This window comes from Ahaetulla prasina, chromosome 1 (assembly GCF_028640845.1).
Source record: "Ahaetulla prasina isolate Xishuangbanna chromosome 1, ASM2864084v1, whole genome shotgun sequence".
In the NCBI taxonomy this organism is placed as follows: domain Eukaryota; kingdom Metazoa; phylum Chordata; class Lepidosauria; order Squamata; family Colubridae; genus Ahaetulla; species Ahaetulla prasina.
Genome location: NC_080539.1, coordinates 342698880 through 342719779, shown reverse-complemented (window position 1 = coordinate 342719779; position 20900 = coordinate 342698880). Strand labels below are relative to the sequence as shown.

General features: G+C 38.8%; 2 protein-coding genes across 3 annotated transcripts in view; both read left to right on the top strand.

The window, feature by feature from the left end:
* Positions 1 to 12819, top strand: part of ADSS1 (adenylosuccinate synthase 1) — a 32089-nt gene extending 19270 nt beyond the window's left edge. For both annotated transcript variants that reach the window (XM_058162858.1, XM_058162857.1), the window contains exons 8-13: positions 698 to 824; positions 2191 to 2345; positions 4030 to 4154; positions 4998 to 5095; positions 5975 to 6124; positions 8541 to 12819. In XM_058162858.1, coding sequence (XP_058018841.1) covers positions 698 to 824; positions 2191 to 2345; positions 4030 to 4154; positions 4998 to 5095; positions 5975 to 6124; positions 8541 to 8593 — 708 coding nt within the window. In that variant the 3' untranslated portion in view covers positions 8594 to 12819. The remainder of the gene's footprint in view (positions 1 to 697; positions 825 to 2190; positions 2346 to 4029; positions 4155 to 4997; positions 5096 to 5974; positions 6125 to 8540) is intronic.
* A 2812-nt stretch (positions 12820 to 15631) lies between these two features.
* Positions 15632 to 20331, top strand: SIVA1 (SIVA1 apoptosis inducing factor). Its single transcript, XM_058162855.1, has 4 exons — positions 15632 to 16203; positions 17448 to 17651; positions 19143 to 19299; positions 20122 to 20331. Exons 1-4 carry the CDS (start codon positions 15882 to 15884, stop codon positions 20174 to 20176), a joined length of 738 nt encoding a protein of 245 aa, XP_058018838.1. The 5' UTR covers positions 15632 to 15881; the 3' UTR covers positions 20177 to 20331.
* Positions 20332 to 20900: the final 569 nt, after the last annotated feature.

The following is a 20900-nucleotide window of genomic DNA, read 5'->3' as shown; positions in this document are numbered from 1 at the left end:
CTATCTGTAGTTATGACCCATTTCAGTCTGAAAGGGTCAAACTTTTCCAATCATCTTGTTCAGATCCTTAAATGCTCAAAGTCATCCAAAGGAATCTGACAAGATGCCATTTATTCTTCTGCAGATTAAACTGGCAAAACTTCAGAATTTGTCATGATAAATATAATCAACCTTATTCTTGTGTCTAGCAAGGATGCAGTGGCTTAGTAGCTAAGATGCTGAGCTTGTTGATCGAAAGGTCGGCAGTTAAGCGGTTCGAATCCCTAGTGCTGTGTAACGGGGTGAACTCCCGTTACTTGTCCCAGCTTCTGCCAACCTAGCAGTTCGAAAGCATGTAAAAAATGCATGTAGAAAAATAGGGACCACCTTTGGTGGGAAGGTAACAGCGTTCCATGCACCTTTGGCATTTTGTCATGCTGGCCACATGACCACGGAGACATCTTTGGATAGTGCTGGCTCTTCGGCTTTGTAATGGAGATGAGCACTGCCCTCTAGAGTCAGGAACGACTAGCACATATGTGCGAGGGGGACCTTTACCTTTAGCCAGTCTATCACAGTTAGCAACCTGTGTATTTCTTCCTTAATTGCCTAGAAAGTGTGGTTTTTCTGGTTTGGCTTCTGATATGTTTCTATTCTTAACTTTCAGCCAATTTAGGAGAAATATAGTAACTTTCTATATATATATGGAATATTGCAGGGATATGCTGAAACAATAAGACCAATGGTCCAAGATGGAGTTTATTTTATGTATGAAGCACTACACGGCCCTCCAAAGAAAATTCTGGTGGAGGGGGCCAATGCAGCACTGCTGGACATTGATTTTGGTATGTTACTTGGTATAATATATGGTTGTCTAGCAACATAGAAATCTGTGTAATAAATTATTTTGTCCATGCACATAGATACGAGAAGGGTTAGATTATTATTTCATGAGTAAGATCCATATTGATGAAAAATAATAATGCATACAAATGAGAAATAAAACATGTCTTTCCTGAAGCCTGACAGGCCACTGAGAGAAATGGTAGTTAGTTTACCCTTTTCATACATTCTTAAATATTCATATTTTGTATCAACTTGAGTCTTAATCATGATGAGAGTAACTGAAATTGATGAGACACTGGTGATTTCAATGGGCATATTATAACTATGACTTAATTTGGATCCAACCATATCAGAGTATCCCAAAGTGTATCTTATTTAGGGGTCAATGTGAGAGAATGTACTACCTCTTTTAGAATGTGACTAAAGATTAGGAGCAAAGTTCCAAGAAGGAATTTGTTTTGTGCTGTAGAGATGTGCTTTCTTCTCAGTTGGCTTATTAAACCATTTGTTTAATTTGTTGCCTTCTGGAACCAAATGTACAGCATCTTTTTACAAGCATATTTGGAACTGGCAACTCCATTGCTAAGCATGACCACACTGACTTACAATAGCAGTTGCAACAGTTTTGGTTGCCACTGTTAAGCAAATCCCGCAGTTGTTAAGTACAATGTCACATGGTCACCATTTGCAACGTCCTGCTGTCTTTCCCATTGATTTTGCTTTTTTGAAGTCAGCAGTGATGCTGCAACCATCATAACTGCAAGCTGCTTGTCAAGTGCCCAAATGGTCATCGTGTGACTGTGGGGACACAATATGCTACAAGTATGAGGAACAGTTGTAAGTCTCCTCATTGAGCACTGTCATAATTCTGAACAGTTGCTGAATGGGTGGTTGCTAAGTAAGCACTACCTGCATATGGATGTTAAATGTAACAATATTTACAGAGCCATGGTGGCGCCGTGGTTAGAATGCAGTACTGCAGGCTAATTGTGCTAGCTGCCAGCAGTTCGGCAGTTTGATTCTCACTGGCTCAAGGTTGACTCAGCCTCCCATCCTTCTGAGGCCGATAAAATGAGGACCCAAATTGTTGGGGGCAATATGCTGACTCTGTAAACCGCTAGAGAGCTGTAAAGCACTGTGAAGCAGTATATAAGTCTAAGTGCTATTGCTAAGTGCTGTTTAATAGTATAGAAGACCATAATGTGCTTGATAAACCTTCTGGCTATGCAGGTTTCTCCAGCACATGTTCATGTAATTCCTTGATCTTTAAACGTCTTTAAGAAAGTGATACGTTGAACAGCTGTTTGAAATAAAGTGCACTCTTTTTTTTAAAGCAGGATGTACCTAATTTTTGCTTTTTGCTAGGCACATATCCTTTTGTGACATCATCAAACTGCACCGTGGGTGGTGTATGCACTGGGTTGGGCATTCCTCCTCAGTATATTGGAGAAGTTTATGGAGTAGTAAAAGCCTACACAACAAGAGTAGGAATTGGAGCCTTTCCAACTGAACAAATAAATGTAAGTTTGCTATTATAATTAAAATAATACAAAAAACTAAAATAAGCATAGGATAATACAGACGTGAGTATTTTACAGCCCCCAGGCCACATCTGGCCCTTTGGTTGTCCCTATCCAGCCCACATGAGGTCAGTCAGAAATTAGAAATAAAATGTAAATAAGTGCACCGCAGGGTGCAGGAGAAGCTGAATTGGATCTGGTTCTGCACGGTTGCTGTGCACTTCTTCAGCCAGTCGACAGCCATGGGAGGGGGAAGGAGAGAAAACGCTTTTCTGTATCTGTGCAGCACTCACCCCCTGCCTGGAGCAGCTGGAGGAGACAACAGCAACTATGGTTTAGGGGAGACACAGGCTCGTCCACCAACCACCACCTTCCTGCAAGCAAAGCCTTGTGGGCAAGTAGGTGGAGTATAAACCAGGATCTAGCAGGAGAGCAGCGGTGGTGACAAAAGAGTGGCACCTCGGCCAGGCTGGGTTGAATTGAGGCTCTACATTCCCACCTCCCTCAAAATGTTGGTTCAAGCGGCCAAAGTCACCAAGAAGGAGCTCAACTCTAGTCACAATGGGGCCGACAAGCTTTCCAACAAAGAACAACAGGAAGCCTATTGGTTTGGCCCTCCACAACAGTCCCAGTTTCTCATATGGCCCCTTGGAAAAATTAATTGCCCACCCCAGGATAATATGTTGTAATGATCCTGTGCTAAGACATGCAAGTTATTATGGTGATCTCAAATTTTATTATAAAATAGAAAATGTGCAGATGGTATTAACTTGCTCTCCCAGTTGTCTTAATTTTCTTTGAAGTGTGATTCCCCACCACCATCACAGCTCCATTCTATAGCATACTTTCAAATGTCTTTTTACAAGGTATTCTGATCTGAATCTAATTTTAGAAATTGTGTCATCTCCCAAATACACTCCCTGCTTCTCTCAATTTGGAATTCTTAATTTGTTTAAATTATCTTTTTTTACTGAAGCTTATAAATGCCACTAGAATAGTGGACAAAGTGGTATAATAAAGTAATCCAGAGTCACATTGGACACAGATTTAATCAATAAATAGACTATATAAAGACCTGCACCCAAATTCTGCATTCAGAATTGAATTAAAAATACACAATACTCTAAATCAGGGGTCTCCAACCTTGGCAACTTGAAGACTTGTGGACTTCAACTCCCAGAACTCTGGGAATTGAAGTCTACAAGTCTTCTAGTTGCCAAGGTTGGAGACCACTGCTCTAAATCCAAAGTATGATTTGAATGACTAAATGAGGATTAGATTTTGCATACTTTTCTTTTTTCTTATGTACCTTTCTTTCATGCATATATTAAATGCTTTGATATATACATTTACATATGCTATAATCTACAATTGTTACCCTACATCAATGGTAATTTGGAATAAGTTCCTAAGTCTGATTTTAAGGCTAAACACCAACTATAACTTAACAGCTTGGAACTTGAATCCAACCCTGATTAATGCTAAATGAAGAAAAAAAACTGACTTTTGGAGAGTTTGGAAAATTGTTTAACTTGGTGTGCCATGTAGAACATCTTTTGTCTTCTAAATGGTTTTTTTAAAAAAAACGTGCATTTTTGACATGACAATAGTTCATTTACTATTGGCTTTTGGCACTTGGCTATGACTACCGTTCCAATCTCCTGGGTATCTTTGTCTCTGGCAGGAAATTGGAGACCTTTTACAGTCACGAGGTCATGAATGGGGTGTAACTACAGGCAGGAAAAGACGTTGCGGCTGGCTAGACCTTGTCATTTTGAGATACGCTCATATGATCAACGGCTTTACTGCGTAAGCATCACAGATTTTGACCTACACTTGGAACTCATAACTTTTAACCCGGTGGAGTACAAATATGTAGGTAACATTATTAGTCTAGCAAAATTATGTTTTATATTTTGATAAGAAACAGTAGCACTTTATCCCAAAGAAAATAAAAAGTTTCTTCAGTGGGCTTAAATGTCTTGGGTCAATAGTACTATACAATAAACAGCAATCATTTTAGGGGCTGTAAACCAGAAAGAAGCAGGGAATAGAAAGTGGTATTTACATGGTACATTCTTGCTATTTCTGCCTCATCATAAAGTTTTGCATCACTGTTTGGTCTTGCAATCTGAAATACATCGGGAAGGGGATATACAGTGTTTATTTTAAATTCTGATTGACGTGGAATGTCAGTTAGCACTAATTAAAATTAATGGAAGTAAAGACAGGCCAAGTGATATCTGAGATTGACTTGTAAATTGCTCTGAACGTAGGTTCTGAATTCTTGAAGCTTAAAAAAGTAAGTTTGATATCTGTGGATTGTTCATACTTGGAAAAAAAAATATAACCATCCACACTATGCACAAGTTTTTAAAATACGGAACATTTAATTCTTATATGCCATACCTAAATTCTCATCACTTGTATGTAGCTAAAATTTACTGTGTGATACATACCTGAATATTTAAAATGCTTCATAATGTGTATATTAATTTAAACTTTATCCAACTTGTAACGTGTTTTTTTTGTGTGATTACTTCAGAACAGTTCATGCTTGTTGGGATATTCCATAAACTTAAAAAAAACCGGTAGAAGGGATTTAATGAGGTGTTGAATGAAACTAATATCTATCTAATGTTTTCTGGGCAGTTTGGCATTGACAAAACTCGATATTCTGGATGTCCTTGATGAAATCAAAATTGGTGTGGCTTACAGGCTAGATGGGAAAAGAATTCCATACTTTCCAGGTATGTTATTAACTGAATATGTTACTTTGAACTGACGATTTAATTACGTCAGGCATCCCCCAAACATCTGGAGACAAAACTGATGAAGAGTTTGCTGCCCATTTTCATTTCCCTTCCAATTTTCTTGCATCCTTTGGGAAAGTTAAAGAAGATTTCTAAATAAGCACATGGCTACAGCCCTTCAAAAATTTTCAGTTCCAAGAAAGCCTAAGAGCTCATACAGAAGTTACAGAAACTGCAGCTGGGCTTCATAGCATGCCAGTTTTCCTTTCTTTTTCTTTTAAAAAAGAACAATCTAAAAGATATTTAAAAGGACATGTGACATGGGAACCTGACAATTTTCAAAGGACAGGTTTGTACATGTGCATTTTGATACTTTTGTGCACCACATATACACATTTTGTAATGTTAATAATTAAGAGCTGAGAAGATCTGGCCTTTTCCCCTTCTCTTTTAACTGTTAACTATTACGGAACTTATATATAACCAGTGACATTCCCTCTTCTGCGAACCAGCCTACAGACAGACTTCATATAAGTAAAATGAATGGCAATAATTTTCTCCATTATTTCACTAAAGAGACTTCTAGACAAATAGATAATTGTACAGGTATTCTGTCTTTCTGAAGTCAAGAAAAATGACACCTAAATGCTGTGAATACAGTTGGGCGACTGTTCAGTAAAGATCTCACCTGGTTGTTCTATATAATCTGATTTATTCTAAATTTCTTTTGAGAAAAAGAATTTTTGAGACCAATGGTCACCAAAAGAGCGGAAACTTCCAAGATTAGGTTAAAGGTTTTATGTTTTTAAGTCTAAATACTAAATACCGATTACATTATTCTTATAACCTGAATAAGTTGCCTTTTCACTTTTAAAGCTAATCAGGAAATATTACAAAAAGTGGAAGTGGAATATGAAACAATGCCAGGTTGGAAAACTGACACAGCTAGTGCCAGAAAATGGGAGGACCTTCCATCTAAGGCACAAAATTACATTAGATTTGTGGAAAACCATGTTGGTGTATCAGGTATGTATTTTCATTATTGCTCTAACAGGGTTTGCTATGTTTATTAAGTTGTACACAGAAAGGATTGTGCCAATTAGACAAAGCAACAGCTTTCTGGGGATTGAGATAGATTAGGGGTACTAAGTAATTCCTATTGCTAAAAGAAAAATTAACTAGAATCATTGACATACCTTTGTGAAATTAGCATATGGAAGATTTCTTGCTCTGCAGATATTCCAAAAGTGTTTAGTACAGTGGTGGTATCAGGGGCGAAATCTACTTACCGTCTCTACCAGTTTGGAAGTGTGTCGCCATTGTCAGGTCCGATTTTTGATCCTCTGCACATGTGCAAAGCCTTCTGTGCATGCGCAGAAGGTTAAAAACGGGTTACTTCCTGGTTAAACCAGGAAGTAACAACATCCAGGTGGGTGGGCGGAGCCTTGTGCTGCCGCAGCTACCGGTTCGCCAAACCATGTGCCGCCACTACTACCAGTTTGCACGAGCCGGACAGAACCAACAGGATTTCACCACTGGGTGGTATTCAAATCCCGGCACTCCTGGTTTGCTATCAGTAGTGCACAGGTGAGCACGCTTGCTTCATGACACGTGATGCTTCTGCGCATGCACAGAGCACTTTTGACGACATCTGGGTGGGTGGCAGAACCTCCCGCTGCCACTACCACCACTTGTTATTAAAGAGAGTCTAGAGCCGAGGGAAACCACTGTACCTCAGATTGCCAGATGTGAATCCCTCTTTGTGAGATGGGGTCATAGGTGTCAGATGGGCTTGCTGGTGATAGAGGGAGCCCCTCGTGGCTCCCGTGTGACACCTATCCTGCGCAGACTGCACTGGCTACCTGTGGCCTTCCGGGTGCGCTTCAAGGTTTTGGTGACCATCTTTAAAGCGCTCCATGGCATAGGGCCGGGCTACTTACGGGACCGCCTACTGCTACCGAATACCTCTCACCGACCCGTGCGCTCTCACAGAGAGGGACTCCTCAGGGTGCCGTCAGCTAGGCAGTGCCGTCTGGCGACACCCAGGGGAAGGGCCTTCTCTGTGGGGGCTCCCACCCTCTGGAACGAACTTCCCCCAGGACTCCGTCAACTTCCGGACCTCCGAACCTTCCGTCGCGAGCTTAAAACACACTTATTCATCTGCACAGGACTGGATTAGTTTTTAAATTTATATTGGTTTTAAATGGTTTTTATTATTCATATTGCTTTTTAATTCGGCTTTGTAGAATAAGTTTTTTAACTGTGGTTTTAGTCTGTATTTATATGTCTTTTACTTGCCTGTGAACCGCCCTGAGTCCCTTGGGAGATAGGGCGGTATATAAATGTGATTAATAAAATAAATAAATAAAATAAAATAAACCGGGGCAAACCGGTAAAAACCCACCCCTAGTGCATATGATCCCTAATTGATCCACTTTAACTTAATCAATCTCAGTACTGTTAGAGGAGACTTGCTGATTAAATAATACCACTGCTAATATTTCAGTGCCTAAGAATTATATGATTCGCCATAGTATTTGAACCACAACGGTGAAACAAAATTGATATATTTTTTAAAAATAGGATATAAACAATACTAATCATTAAATTGTGTTGTAAATGTACCCTTGATGTATTTTTTTTCTTTACTTTTTTCTTTTTCTTTTATGTACACTGAGAGCATATGCACCAAAACAAATTCCTTGTGTGTCCAATCATACTTGGCCAATAAATTCTATTCTATTCTATTCTATTCTATTCTATTCTATTCTATTCTATTCTATTCTATTCTATTCTATTCTATTCTTATGTTTTGTTTGGTGTTTTTTTGCTGTTTCCTGCTGGATAACAACTTTTATTACATGGCTGCCTTAGAGCTAATTGCTTTTGAATTTGGATTCTTTAATTTACTCTCTAGGATAGCCTATATGGATAATCCTCAATTTAAGTCCATAATTGAGCCCAGAATCAGAGTCATAAATTATGGTGGTCATTAAGCAGGTCACAAATAATGATGTTCAATTTTACAACCATTTTGTGGTGGTCATTAAATGAATGCCATGGTTGTTAAGTAAGCACCACGGTCATTAAGAGAAACCTGTTTTCCCCAATGGATGGGGGTTTTTTTGTCAGAAACTGGAAATAAAAGCTGGAAACTAGCAAAAAAACTTCACACCAAAAATAATGACCATGAGATGCTGCAAATGGCTGTAAATGCAAACAAGTTGCCAAGCGCCCAAAAATGCAGTCATGTGATCATGGGGGGTTTATGTGAGTGGCCATTGGAACTTTAACAATGTGTTAAAAATACCTCTGGGGAGGTCCATCGTAACTTTGAATGGTCACTAAGTGACCAGGACTACTTGTAATATATTTCATTATGTTATTTATCTGCTATATATTCATTATGTTATTTCTAATTATTTCTTTTTTTCCTCTTCAGTTAAATGGGTTGGAGTTGGAAAATCAAGAGAATCAATGATCCAGCTCTTTTAACGGCCCATAGAAGAGCTGCACTGAGAAAGGGTTCGCCTAATCTTTTCTGATCCCAGACTAAGATGAAGATATTTTTAAAATCAAAATAACCTTCCTAGACTATCATTAGAAAAGAGCATTTTCTCTTATTTTAAAGTATTAAAATGGTTTGGAAACTATATAAAAATAATTGGAGTGAATTAGTTGAGGAGAACCTTAAGATGTATATAACTACTAAAACTCTTCTGTTTGTTGTAATCTTCAATTGGGTGAAATGGTGCCTTGTAGGGCAACCATTTTTTAATCAGTGTACTTTAAGTGGATTAACTTAAAGAATGCATCGGGAGAAGGGCGGTATAAAAATTGAAATAAATAAATAAATAAATAAATAAAATAAATAAATAAATAAATAAAACCCAGAACCCATTACTTCCATGGAACTGAAATTTGGAAACCTGTGGCCATTTCAGTGCCACTACACTGTCGTGGTCAGTTGAAACCACATAATCATTGTTTCCAATGCTCCCTGCTAACTTCCCACAAGGAAAATCAGTAGGACATTAGCAAGTAATTGGAAGTCACTCACACTCCAACTACATTTTTACCTGCCCGTGATCATTCTGTTTTTCTACTAGTAAAGAAATATCTCTGGAAAAATAACCAGTGGGTCACGGGCTGTATAGTAACTTTTTAAAAGTGTCAAACTCGTATGAAACGGCTATCGAAAACTATCTTTCTACCATAGTGTTCTCATTCGTATGTCAGGAAATGGTGAGATGTGCATATACTGTATGTTATTGAAAACAAACTGCCTAACGGTGCACTGAAAAGATAGAACTAAGCAACTCCTTTTAAGCCTGGGAGCCAAAGCAGAATTATCTTGGAGTCTGCATTTCTTATAAATAAACATTCTTCAGATATCAAAACACAAAGGGAAGGGAAAGAGGTTATGTCATAGAAGAAGGAGGCAAGGAAATACTTGAAGTCATTTGTTGGCAGTGGTCAGACTGGAGTGGAGACAGCTGTTAGAACCTAAGATATAGAACTTCCCTTCATTCAATATTTTCTGGTAGTGTTCCACATGAAGCCCTCAGAAGTTCTGTACTTTTAACTCATTATATGTTAGGCAAGAAAACAAAGAAAAGGCAAATAAACAAACTTATAGCAATGAAAATGTATTTTAAAAGACAATAGCAAAATATTATCTTGCTGTGTATCACTGTGAAAACACCACCTGTAACTTCACTTTTTTTTACTGTGTTCTCAGATCATATTTTTCACTATTGCTTCATACTGCTCACTTGGCTTTCAGCAGAATATATTTTTCCATCAGTCTTCAGAGAATAAGAAATTTAGAACGTTAGTCTATCAAATTCTGAGTAATAAACTATTCTGGAACAACCTTTAAAAACACAGTTGACTATTGACAACAAAATAAGTAGCATATGCAAAGGAAGTGTTCTGGTTGTGGATCTGGCAGCATGTCTACATTTATACAATTTCAAAGTAGCATTCCTGAGAAACTGGGGCTCACTTTCAATCTTTTATGATGTACCCTTCATTGAAATAGGAAACATGCAGCAGAGTGCCAAATGCTGCTCTTTTAAGATCACTATTTTCAATAACAAAGGCAGTTGGGAAATGAAGAAGGGAAAACATTTTCAGAAAAGAATATAGCATATGTTGTTTTTTGTTGCATTTGCTATTTGCTGATTTTTATACGCCACCCAGACTCATGCTGTCTGAATTAGGTGGCAATATTAATGCTATAAATAAATATATGACATACTTGTTAGCATACTTGACTGGGATTTGAAAAATTGTTAGTTTGTGTACTGCCACATCATAAATGTCTGTTTTGCTAGTTAGGAGTAGGAGTAGGACCACAATCATCATAGGACTTAATAGCAGTTCCTATATGGATGCTGGTATCTTGGGCACTGATTGCATATGCTAAATGCTAACTAGTCCCTTAGTTAAGATGTTACACAAGTGAGTATAAGTATTAAATAGTCTAAAGAGTTTGAGTGAGAACACGTTCCACATGGCAAGTGTTCTACCCTGTTTTCCACTGTAGCTCTCACATGTTAGATAATGTACAGTAAAATCTAACTCTTTTGGAATACTTTGTTCCTAATTTACTGGGAATGTAGTCTTTTTTTGGAAATACAAAAGATGACGGAAATTCTCTTTTCTGCTGATCAGTAGCAGTTTTGTATATCGGCAATCATTGACTTATAAGTACAACTGGACCAGAATCCCAGTTTGCAGTCCTGAGGGAAGCGGTCATTAAAAGAGATGCTCACATGACTACTTTGCTCACTGACTGCAATCCTGGCTGCCCTAATTATGATCATTAAGCAACTGCACAGACCATTAAACAGAGTACCAGAGATGGGGCCCACTCCACCATGCCCAGGAGACCCAGGCCCTCCCTGCCTCACCATGCCTGCGTCCATATTTTTTTTTTCTTTTTTCTGTAGCTTCAGGCATACCAAGTCGATGCAAGGAGGGGCATTTCTCCTGAGACTGCCCTGCGTCATTCTGCATACGGACCCCATTCTCATAATCTTTGGATAGCTCCATCTGCAAATCATGCACTTTGGAGGAGACTTCCAAACAATCACAAGAATGATCATGTTTGCTAGCCTTCCTAAGCATTTCAGCCCTCCTATGGCTAGACAGCTAGCAAATGCATGGTTCTGGAACTTACATCTCTCTCTAGTCTTCAGAATGGTGGCAAATCCTAGAAAGAGGGCTAGAAGACTAGCAAATGCCATAGTTCTGAAGGCTAAACAATTTTCTAGCCTTCAGAACTGATAGTGTTTGCTAGTTTTCGAATCGGCATCCACTGAGAAAAAGGCAAAAGTGAAGTCATGATGTCATAGTTCAAATGATACACATTATATAACTTACACCATTTTCATAATGATATGGCACTTATCATCATGACTTGTATTTGATATATATGCTTAGTCAATACCTCTGCCTCACTTTTCCCTATATTAGTACGATCAGGTATTTTCTAGAGAAAATAACCCATCCTTAAGGCCCAAGAAAAATAAAGCCACACCCTAAAGAGCTTTGCTCTTGGATTTGCTGCAATATAATGTTCTAAAATTTCCTATCTGTTGTTTAATAAGAATCCCATGTGCTTTGCCTTGTCTTTGTAAAAATACATTCTCTTCTCTAGGCAATGTTAACAAGAGGTCAGTGTTTTCTAAATAACTTTTTAAAAATGATTTGGTGCTGCCCTAGAAGGAACACCATTAATCAATTTGCATTTCAGATAGATTTTTAGTCCTGTCAGAAATGATTCAAGACTTTCCCTCAACCTAAAAATCTCTGCACATACTATCTGACCAAAGTTTACCAAAGTGGCCTTTACTCTACATTACATATCCATAATACGTTATCAGTTATTTGCTCACTACATTTAATTATTTGTTTTCTGTATCTCTTTAAAAAGTCTAGCTTTGTAACTGACATGTCTTTGCTGTAACTTTTTGTTCAGCATGACATTTTTCCACTGCCCAGCTGTGCATTTTCTCTCAAGTAAGCATCTGTTGCATGGAAAGCTAGCTATAAGAACTTACAGTCCTGCACATAGGCAGCTTAATTTCTTTAGCACCAGAAACCACTGGCAAATACTTCCACACAGTTCCCATCTATATGAATGGGTGCTAGGCAAGAACCCTTTGTTAGCTCCCATTCATGTCAGTGGATCTTCCTTAGGCCTCTTAGTTTGCACTTGTTTAAATCAATATTCATAGAGAATCTATTAACTTGGGCATATTTTAACAGAAATCTTTGTTCCCATAAAATAGCATCAAATGAAATTAAATATTTAGTGGTCAGGATTTGTTATACTATAATTCATCCTTCATGAAAAATATATATTGTATTTTGACTGTTTCCTAGGATATTGAAGCTTCATGTGAAATTTAGTACAACTTTAGTATGCTGTTTAAATGCAATTGTTATCTAAAATACATTATGACTCAATGTGGGGAACAGCATGATAAGACACTGAAAATGTCTTAACTGTACATCAGGCAGGAATAGGTCAGGTTTTGGGCCTAATATTTTTATGATGCATTGTGCCACACAATTCTTGATATAGAAAGTATAAACCAGATGATCAAAATGCACTAAAACTGTTCTCTTGATTATTTTGTATATTGTAAATGGAGCTGTATTTATCTTACAGCTCTTTATTTACTCAATAAAGCCTTATAAGAAAGTAATATTGTCTCTCTGTTCTGAATCTTATGAATCATTACTGGCTTTAATACAGAACCGATAAAAAAGGTCTCTTATTTTTATAACACATTTGAAAGTTCAAAAACTACAATTCAAATCTCATTCTAATGTTTGACTTTATATACTATTTAATCAAGATCACCCTTCTATTAGCATTTTCCCTGAGGTTGCCAAATTCTTTATGGCACTCAGACATTACTCCATTATCTTTTTTCTTCCAGTAACAGGTTGATGACACTAATGCAGCGGTTCTCAACCTGGGGGTCGTGACCCCGTTGGGGGTCGAATGACGATTTGCCAGGGGTTGCCTAAGACCATCGGAAATATGGGAAATATACTTGCGAGTCGAAGAATCGCGCTCCAATGGTTGACCCCACAAGCCAGCTGCAGGCTCTTCAAATCGCTAGTGGAATTCGGCTTCAGGTGCAATGAATTAAAAAAGAGAGAAATCTTTGCTCTGATGTCTCCCTCTCAAGCCAGCTGCAATCACTCCCAATCGCTAGCCTAATCTGGCTTCAGGCGCCATAAATTTAATAGGGGAGGAGTCTCCGCTTTAATGCCTCCATCCTCAAGGCAATCGCAAGCAGTTCAGATCGCTAGCCAATACTGTTTCAGGTGTGATAAAGTCAAAACAAAATAATTTTTCGGTTGGGGTCGCCACATCATGGGGAATTGTATTAAAGGGGTCGCAGCATTATAAAGGTTGAGAACCACTGCACTAATGCAAGACCCAATTTTGTACGCCAAATTCGCTACAATGTTTGGGGTAGCTAAGTTAATTATATTTACCTTTTTAAAAGTGCATCACTAGAAGTGCATCACTAAAAGACACACACATGTATGAGACCATATGTTAATAAAACTCAGCAGCAATATTTGTTATATAGATGCAAGTCATATATTAATTTTATGAGGAAAACAAAGAGGGTAATATGAACAGAAAGCACCATCAAAGTAAATACGTTATTGCTGGTTACTTCCTGCTTTCTCTCTGAACTAAGTTAGGTAGTAATATATTTATTAATTCATTCTTTTGCTTTCTGGGCAGCCAACAAGGATTACTAACTGCAGAATACATACAAACCAGGACTTACATACGACATACTGATAGTAAGTTACCATACTACACCAAAGGGAAGAACAAGATCTTTTAAAAAGCCAGCAGGGTCTGAACCATATAGATCTGGAGGGGAGTGGCTATTTCACAAGGCAAATGCCGTGATAGATAAGGCTCTTTTAATGACACTGATAAGTTTTACAGCATGCCAGATCTTGTTAGGTAGGCAGAGAAAAGAGATAGATGGCCTAATATCCTAGCCCTGTGTCATATAGGGCTCTGCAGGTGACTATCAGCACTTTGAATTGCACCTAGAACCCAACAGTAACCAGTAGAGATCTCACAGTAGCATGACATGGGCATACTGAGGTGCATCCATAACTATACATGTTGCATCAGTCTGGACCATCTTTTCATCGGTTTACTTCATCAGTTTACTTTGTTTATTGCATATTTATTAGATTTATTTATTATTGTATTTTTTTAGGATTGTCTATATACTGCTGAAGATCCTAGGTATTTATATCTATAAATGTAAATGATAATACTACAATTTTTTGTTAAAAAAAATAGACATGGCCAAAATCTTCTAAGATCACTAAATATGGTAAATTCTAGAAGAGGATATTTGTAGCTCAGGATCACATGTCACTTGTAGCCAACAATCCCATAGTAAATTCTATGTGTTCTCACATGGTGTTGCATATGCATGGCACCAGTAGGATAATTATATAACTTTTAGATAAAATCTCAACATACATAAGAATAGGGGCCTCTGGTGGCTCAGACTGCTAAGACAGTCTGTTATTAACACAGCTGCTTGCAATTACTGCAGGTTCAAGTCCCACCAGGCCCAAGGTTGACTCAGCCTTCCATCCTTTATAAGGTAGGTAAAATGAGGACCCAGATTGTTGGGGGCAATAAGTTGACTTTGTATATAATATACAAATGGATGAAGACTATTGCTTAACATAGTGTAAGCCGCCCTGAGTCTTCGGAAAAGGGCGGGATATAAATGCAAATTAAAAAAAATATGTTGGAAATTTTGCACGTTGTCCAGGCTTGGTGAAAAACACAAAAATGCTTATTCTACAAAATCTATGGAATATACTGAATAGGAATTATTTACACAGCATGTTTGTCGTTAAAGCCACATTTTATTCTTCACCTTACCGTCTTCCTCCTCCCAAATTTATGACTGGGAAAAACAGTTATCATGAAAAGAATAATATTGCGCACTGTGACATTCATTTCAGTGATAAATCCCACTGGTTTCAAGAAATTGTACTCCTGAGTGAAGAATTTGGTGACACAAGAGTGAAGGCTGCAGTGGAGTAAACCTAGTCCTTAAATGTGTGTTTTTCACATATAATAGTTAAATTTCTAAATTTTAAAAGTTGAATTTTTGGTTAAGGTTATTCAAATGTAAACTACAATGAGGAGGTAAATGTCCACGTCATTTGTGTTTTTGATGAAGTGTTGACTCCAACATCGAATCCTAAATTAGGTTTATTCAAGAATACTCAACAGAGCATATATAGAACCTATTGGTCGAAAAAGAGCGCAGGCGAGGAGGAAGCAAGGATTCAGGCGTTGGAGCTATATAGATTGGTCCTATATAGCAGGGGTCTCCAACCTTGGCAACTTTAAGACTGGTGGACCTCAAGTCCCAGAATTCCGAATTGCTGTTGCTAAGGTTGGAGACCCCTGCTATATAACTTTCAAGAAGAGAGTGGGCTGCCATCTATCAGAAATGGGGAGGGTCTCCTGCTTGGGCGGGGAGTTGTACTAGATGACCTACAAGGTCCCCTCCAACTCTGTTAACCTGGTTTAAAAGCGGACTCCTCCAAAGCTCCAACGCGAATCGCTTGAACGCTTTCCTCCTCCTCGCCGGCGCGCTTTTTCGACCTAGCCCCGCCCCGCCGCCGTCACGTCTCTCCCCGCCAATGTGAGCGCCCACTAGCAGAATCCCAGGGTCCTCTCTCCCCCATGTCCTCATCTCGCTTCCCGATTGGCCGAGGGTCCGATGACGTAAGCGCAGGTGACCAAGCAGGCGGGCCGTGCAGCACCTTCCTCCCGGGACTCTTGTTTACGCCTTTTGCCGCGCAGAAAAGGCAACGCTCGGTTGGCGCGTTAATTGTCCCCGTTAAGCCGGAGCTGCGGGTGCCCCGTGCCACGGTCGTGGGGGAAGCGATGCCGAAGCGCTCCTACCCGTTCGCGGACTCGTCCCCGGTGCAGCTGAAGACGCGCGTGCGGCTGAAGGAGCTGAGCCAGGGCGTCTTGGGCGAGAGGTACCGGCGCGAGATCTTCGGTGAGGCGACGCGCGGGTGATGCGGGGGGATTGAAGGACAGAGAAATCGCTCGGCGACGCTTGTCCTCGCGAGTTTTCCGAGTTTCCTTCCGCTGCTTGAGGGCGCGTTTCCCTTTTGTCCCCCCTCGGGGCCTTTCAACCCTGCCGTGAGCGGGATGCGCGTCCCGCTCGGCTTCCAGAAAGGCGGCTGTTCGGAGGAAGAAAGCGAAGCTCCGCTCTTACCTGTTACTGTAACACGGCGGGAACAGACACTCTAACTTGGTTGCTGCGTGACACACACACACACACACACACACACACAAGCGCTCTGTGTATGCTCAGGGGTGTTCCGCCTCGCCTTCCAAAGCGTGGGGCGCACAAGCCATTTGATAAAAAGACGGGGGTCGTTGTTCATCTGTCAAAAGAGCCCGTGTCACTTGATTGCCTTGCTTTCCCTTGTTGGAAGATTGCTAAATTCCTACACCCTAAACACCCTTGATTGCAGAACTTGGGTCCATCCCCCCCCCCAAGCAAAGTGCACTCAGCTGTAGTCCCCATTGTTTCTGGCTTCATCTTCGTGGCTATTTTATGTTCTTGCTGGCTTAAAAGGCTTAAAACAGTTGAACCTCCAACCATTCAGTTGGGTTCAACATCTAATTTGTATGTAATATTGCATATAGATGTTCCCTGTTTAAGTATTGTCACTATGATACTGTGATAAGTTCACATCAAACCAGCTTGAACTGAGGTACTTAACATTAAATCGGTATATTAAACATTAAATCGGTATATATATAATTCTGACCTCATTGAAGCAATATGGTTTGGTTTTGGGTAAATCATATATTCGTGATTTCCAACAGCTAGAAATTCTTGGCAGGAAAATTTGGAAGTTGCTCACAATTTTCTTTCTTGATTAGCTTGGAGGGTACGATATTTGGGTTGAAAAGTCCAGCCAACCATCAGAAGGCAGAAAAAAATAACTGAAGTCATATTTATTACTATAAATTTGTACCCCGTTTCCCCCAAAATAAGACATCCCCTGATAATAAGCCCAATTGGGCTTTTTGAGTGCATGGCAATAAGGCCAAGCACTTATTTCAGGGTTCAAAAAAATATAAGACAAGGTCTTATTTTCGAGGAAACATGGTACTTAAGAGATTATATAGTAGACACAGATTGAATAGTGCACTGTAGTGTCACTCTACAGTACAATTAAAACATTAATAACATTGTCATCTTCATTCTTGTTCTCATTATCACAGAGAAAACCAAACAATTACTCTTCAAAGGGGCTCAAACATACATGAACAATGCTTGCAGTTCAAGTGCAATGGGAACATATCTAATTGCACAATATCCAGAATCATGTATAGATAAATCAGAAATGTGTTCCTGGCACAGTTGTAATGGACAAATGTTAATTGGGCAGGATGGAAAACTTCGACAACCGTGTGCAAGTGAAATGGGTAAGGATGGTTAGTTATCAAGCACTTAGGTACTATTAATTTTCCATTTGCAGTTTTCAACCTGTTACATATTTATATCTAGAGATGCTGTTTGCTTGTAGTTGTTTTCAGTGATAAGAGAATTCAGAAGTTGTAGTTATGACTAAATTTGTGCTCATATATTACTGTCATTGGATCATGTTGGTAGTAGCTACATTTCAGTACCTAAGTTTGTGGTGGGAATTTTTCCCCAGTTGCTTAGATTACATTATGTGCTCTGCGGCACCAACTTCTTTGCAGCATGGATTTTTGGAATATGAAACCATAATTGGAAAAGGCCTCAGATGTAATTTCATTTAGGCAGTACAGAAAAGATACAGGTACAGAAATTATACAGCCAGCCTCTGTCAATTTTTCTCAGTTGTCATTCAGTTTATTATTTCTCTCACAACTACTAATCATTTGTAGTTTCCAAGAATACTCCAAGAGCAATGCAAGTGTATTTGTACTAGGAGAAGAATATATTATCAAGTTATGCTAAATTGAATGTTTTTTTATACTCAGGGTAGCTGTATCTGTGTATGGTTAACGACAAATTATAAGATTTTTGCCAATGTGGCTTTAATTACTTGGTTTCTGATGAAGCGTGTTGAAAGAATATTATCCTGTGCTTGTGGATGTATCTAGCTAGTTTTCCTTTTAAAAAGAGGAGAGGGCAAATAATAGCAAGGCTTGTTCCAAATGTATGAAGTTTTATACGTATATAGAATATTGTGTTGTTAAATAGATTCCTGGATATATTGTGTAGAAGTTAAATGCAATGTTGTATTCACTGGATAAATGCAATTGATCCTGAAATTGTATTTAAATGATCTTATATGGTGGAGGAATGTATGAAAAGTAATATCACCTAATATGCTATAGAAAGACCAGGCTCACTCCCTGCTAACTTCAACTCCACTAAATGATACCTTATCTATTGGGTAAACCTATTTCGATCAATATAAATGATTTTGTACTTGAGTCCAAATACCGTATATACTCGAATATAAGCCGATCCGAGTATAAGCCGAGGTCCCCAATTTTACCCCAAAAACTGGGGTAAACTGGGGACTCGAGTATAAGCCGAGGGTGGGAAATGAGGCACCTACCGGTTGGGGAAACCCTCCCTCCCTCAGCTGAGAAGGCTGGCGGCTCCCCCCCCCCGCCCTCTCACTGCACCGGCAGGGCTTCCCCGCGCCGTCCGGTAAAATGTGAAAAAAAGAAAAAAAAAAAACTCGAGTATAAGCCGTATATACTCGAGTATAAGCCGAGGGGCTTAAAAAAAAAAAAACTCGAGTATAAGCCGTATAGACCCGAGTATAAGCCGAGGGGACGTTTTTCAGCACAAAAAACGTGCTGAAAAACTCGGCTTATACTCGAGTATATACGGTAATCTGATTTGGTTATATTATAAAGGAGATGCTTATGTCAAACTGCTGAAATCTAATCTACCAATCTGTTTATACACAGTTGTGCCGGTAGGAGTGTCAAAAGCCTGTTCCTCCTGTATAAGAACAGTTGACATCAAAGATGTTTGCACGCAGTGTGATCAGTACATATGCCAGAACTGCAGCAAACTCTGCAGCTGTTGCAGCACCATTGTCTGTTCATTATGCTCAATTATAGAGTAAGTGCCTATCCAGATAAACTTTAATTTCCTTTGGTTGTATTGAACTGATAAATTCTGGAGGGATTTATAGTTGTAACATGACAAAAACTAGGTGCAAAGTTAATAAAGGTGGTATGAGATGAGGCTACAGAAAGTTTTGCATTAAGAATTTTAAGAACTGATACCCAGAAATCAAGTTCATTTTTGTTTCTTGACAGAAGGGAATGTTTTATATACTACAATTTATTACTTGAATTCAGTAACATTGGAGACGGTTAGATATGGCTGAATTAATTACTTTAGTATAGCTCAGTGTTGGTAAACCTTTTCGGCAGTGAGTGCCGAAACGGAAGCACATGTGTACTCTCAATGGGAGCACGAGAAATTGGAAGAGCAGCTCCCCAGCACGCACACACATGCCAGGAAGATGAGCTTCCTGTTTCTGGCATGCACATACGCACCGGTCACCTGTTCTTCCAGTTTCTGGCACATATGTGTGCGCAAAGAGCAGCTGGCTGGCACGCATGCACGCACTGGAAACTGGAAGAGCAACGAGATGATGGCTTGCGTGCCCAGAAAGATGGCTCTGCATGCCACTTCTGGCATGCGTGACATAGGTTCACCATCATGGGTAGCTAATTCAGTCTTTTATGTTATGATTGTCTAGTTGGATCTTATTTGAATTCAGTAGGACAGTTCTTATGTTTTTATTTCTCCTCACAGCTTAATTTTGTCACAAAGCATTATGGTATGGGGAAGAGCCATAACAGAAGTTGTGTTCTCTTTGAACTTACTAATCAAAAAGAGACATTAAACTAACTTTTATCTTCTTTTTTTTAGATCAGAGGATGTTGGAGATCAAATCTTTTGCAGTGGCTGCTCAATGTACAAATAATAAACAGCTGTTTTTAGGAAATGGTTGTCATTAGTATTGTAAAGAAAGTATTGCTTTTAAATAATTAGATTTTTGAGATACTGGAGTGCCTTTTTCTAAATATTGTATATTCTGTAATTGTAGTTTAATATAATAAATATTTTCTATTTTGATAAGACCTGATTTTTCTGTTGCTTGATAAAATACGGATCTTATATTCCTTGTAGAAAATATAGAAGGGATTCTTAGTATCTCCAGACAAGCCCTCAGATTTGGTTTGGAGACCTAGTAGAGTACATTTGTTGCATCAGCAGGGGATTAGGAATTGGTGAGTGATAAAATATCTTAAGTGAGTAAGCAGGGTGCGTTTACTTGAACATAACCTGACATTGTTTTTGCAGTATCCAATAAAAGAAAATTGTTTATAGATTTGATTTCTAATTGAAAATCACTATCCTAATCTTAAAATAATTCTTCGCTTATCTGTAATCTGCTAATTCATCTTTTGAAAAAAAAAAGTCCTGGGTATCAAGATTGTATTTTAACACTACTTCTATGTGAAAGAAACTTAATATCATATTTAAGAAGTCAATAGTATTTCTTTCATTAAAAAAAAGATGTATGTCTTTTTGTATTAAGCTAAATGATACTAGCACTTGCCATATAAATCCAGTCTTCAGAGAGGTTAAGCTAAATACATAGTCTTTCTTTTTATCTTATATAAAAGATACCAGCTACATAATTG

Coding starts and splice junctions, on each gene's coding strand:
- SIVA1 (XM_058162855.1), top strand. CDS start 15,882: ATGTCCTCATCTCGCTTCCCGATTGGCCGAGGGTCCGATGACGTAAGC. Junction 17,652..19,142: donor ACCGTGTGCAAGTGAAATGG/GTAAGGATGGTT, acceptor GTTTATACACAG/TTGTGCCGGTAGGAGTGTCA. Junction 19,300..20,121: donor TCATTATGCTCAATTATAGA/GTAAGTGCCTAT, acceptor TCTTTTTTTTAG/ATCAGAGGATGTTGGAGATC.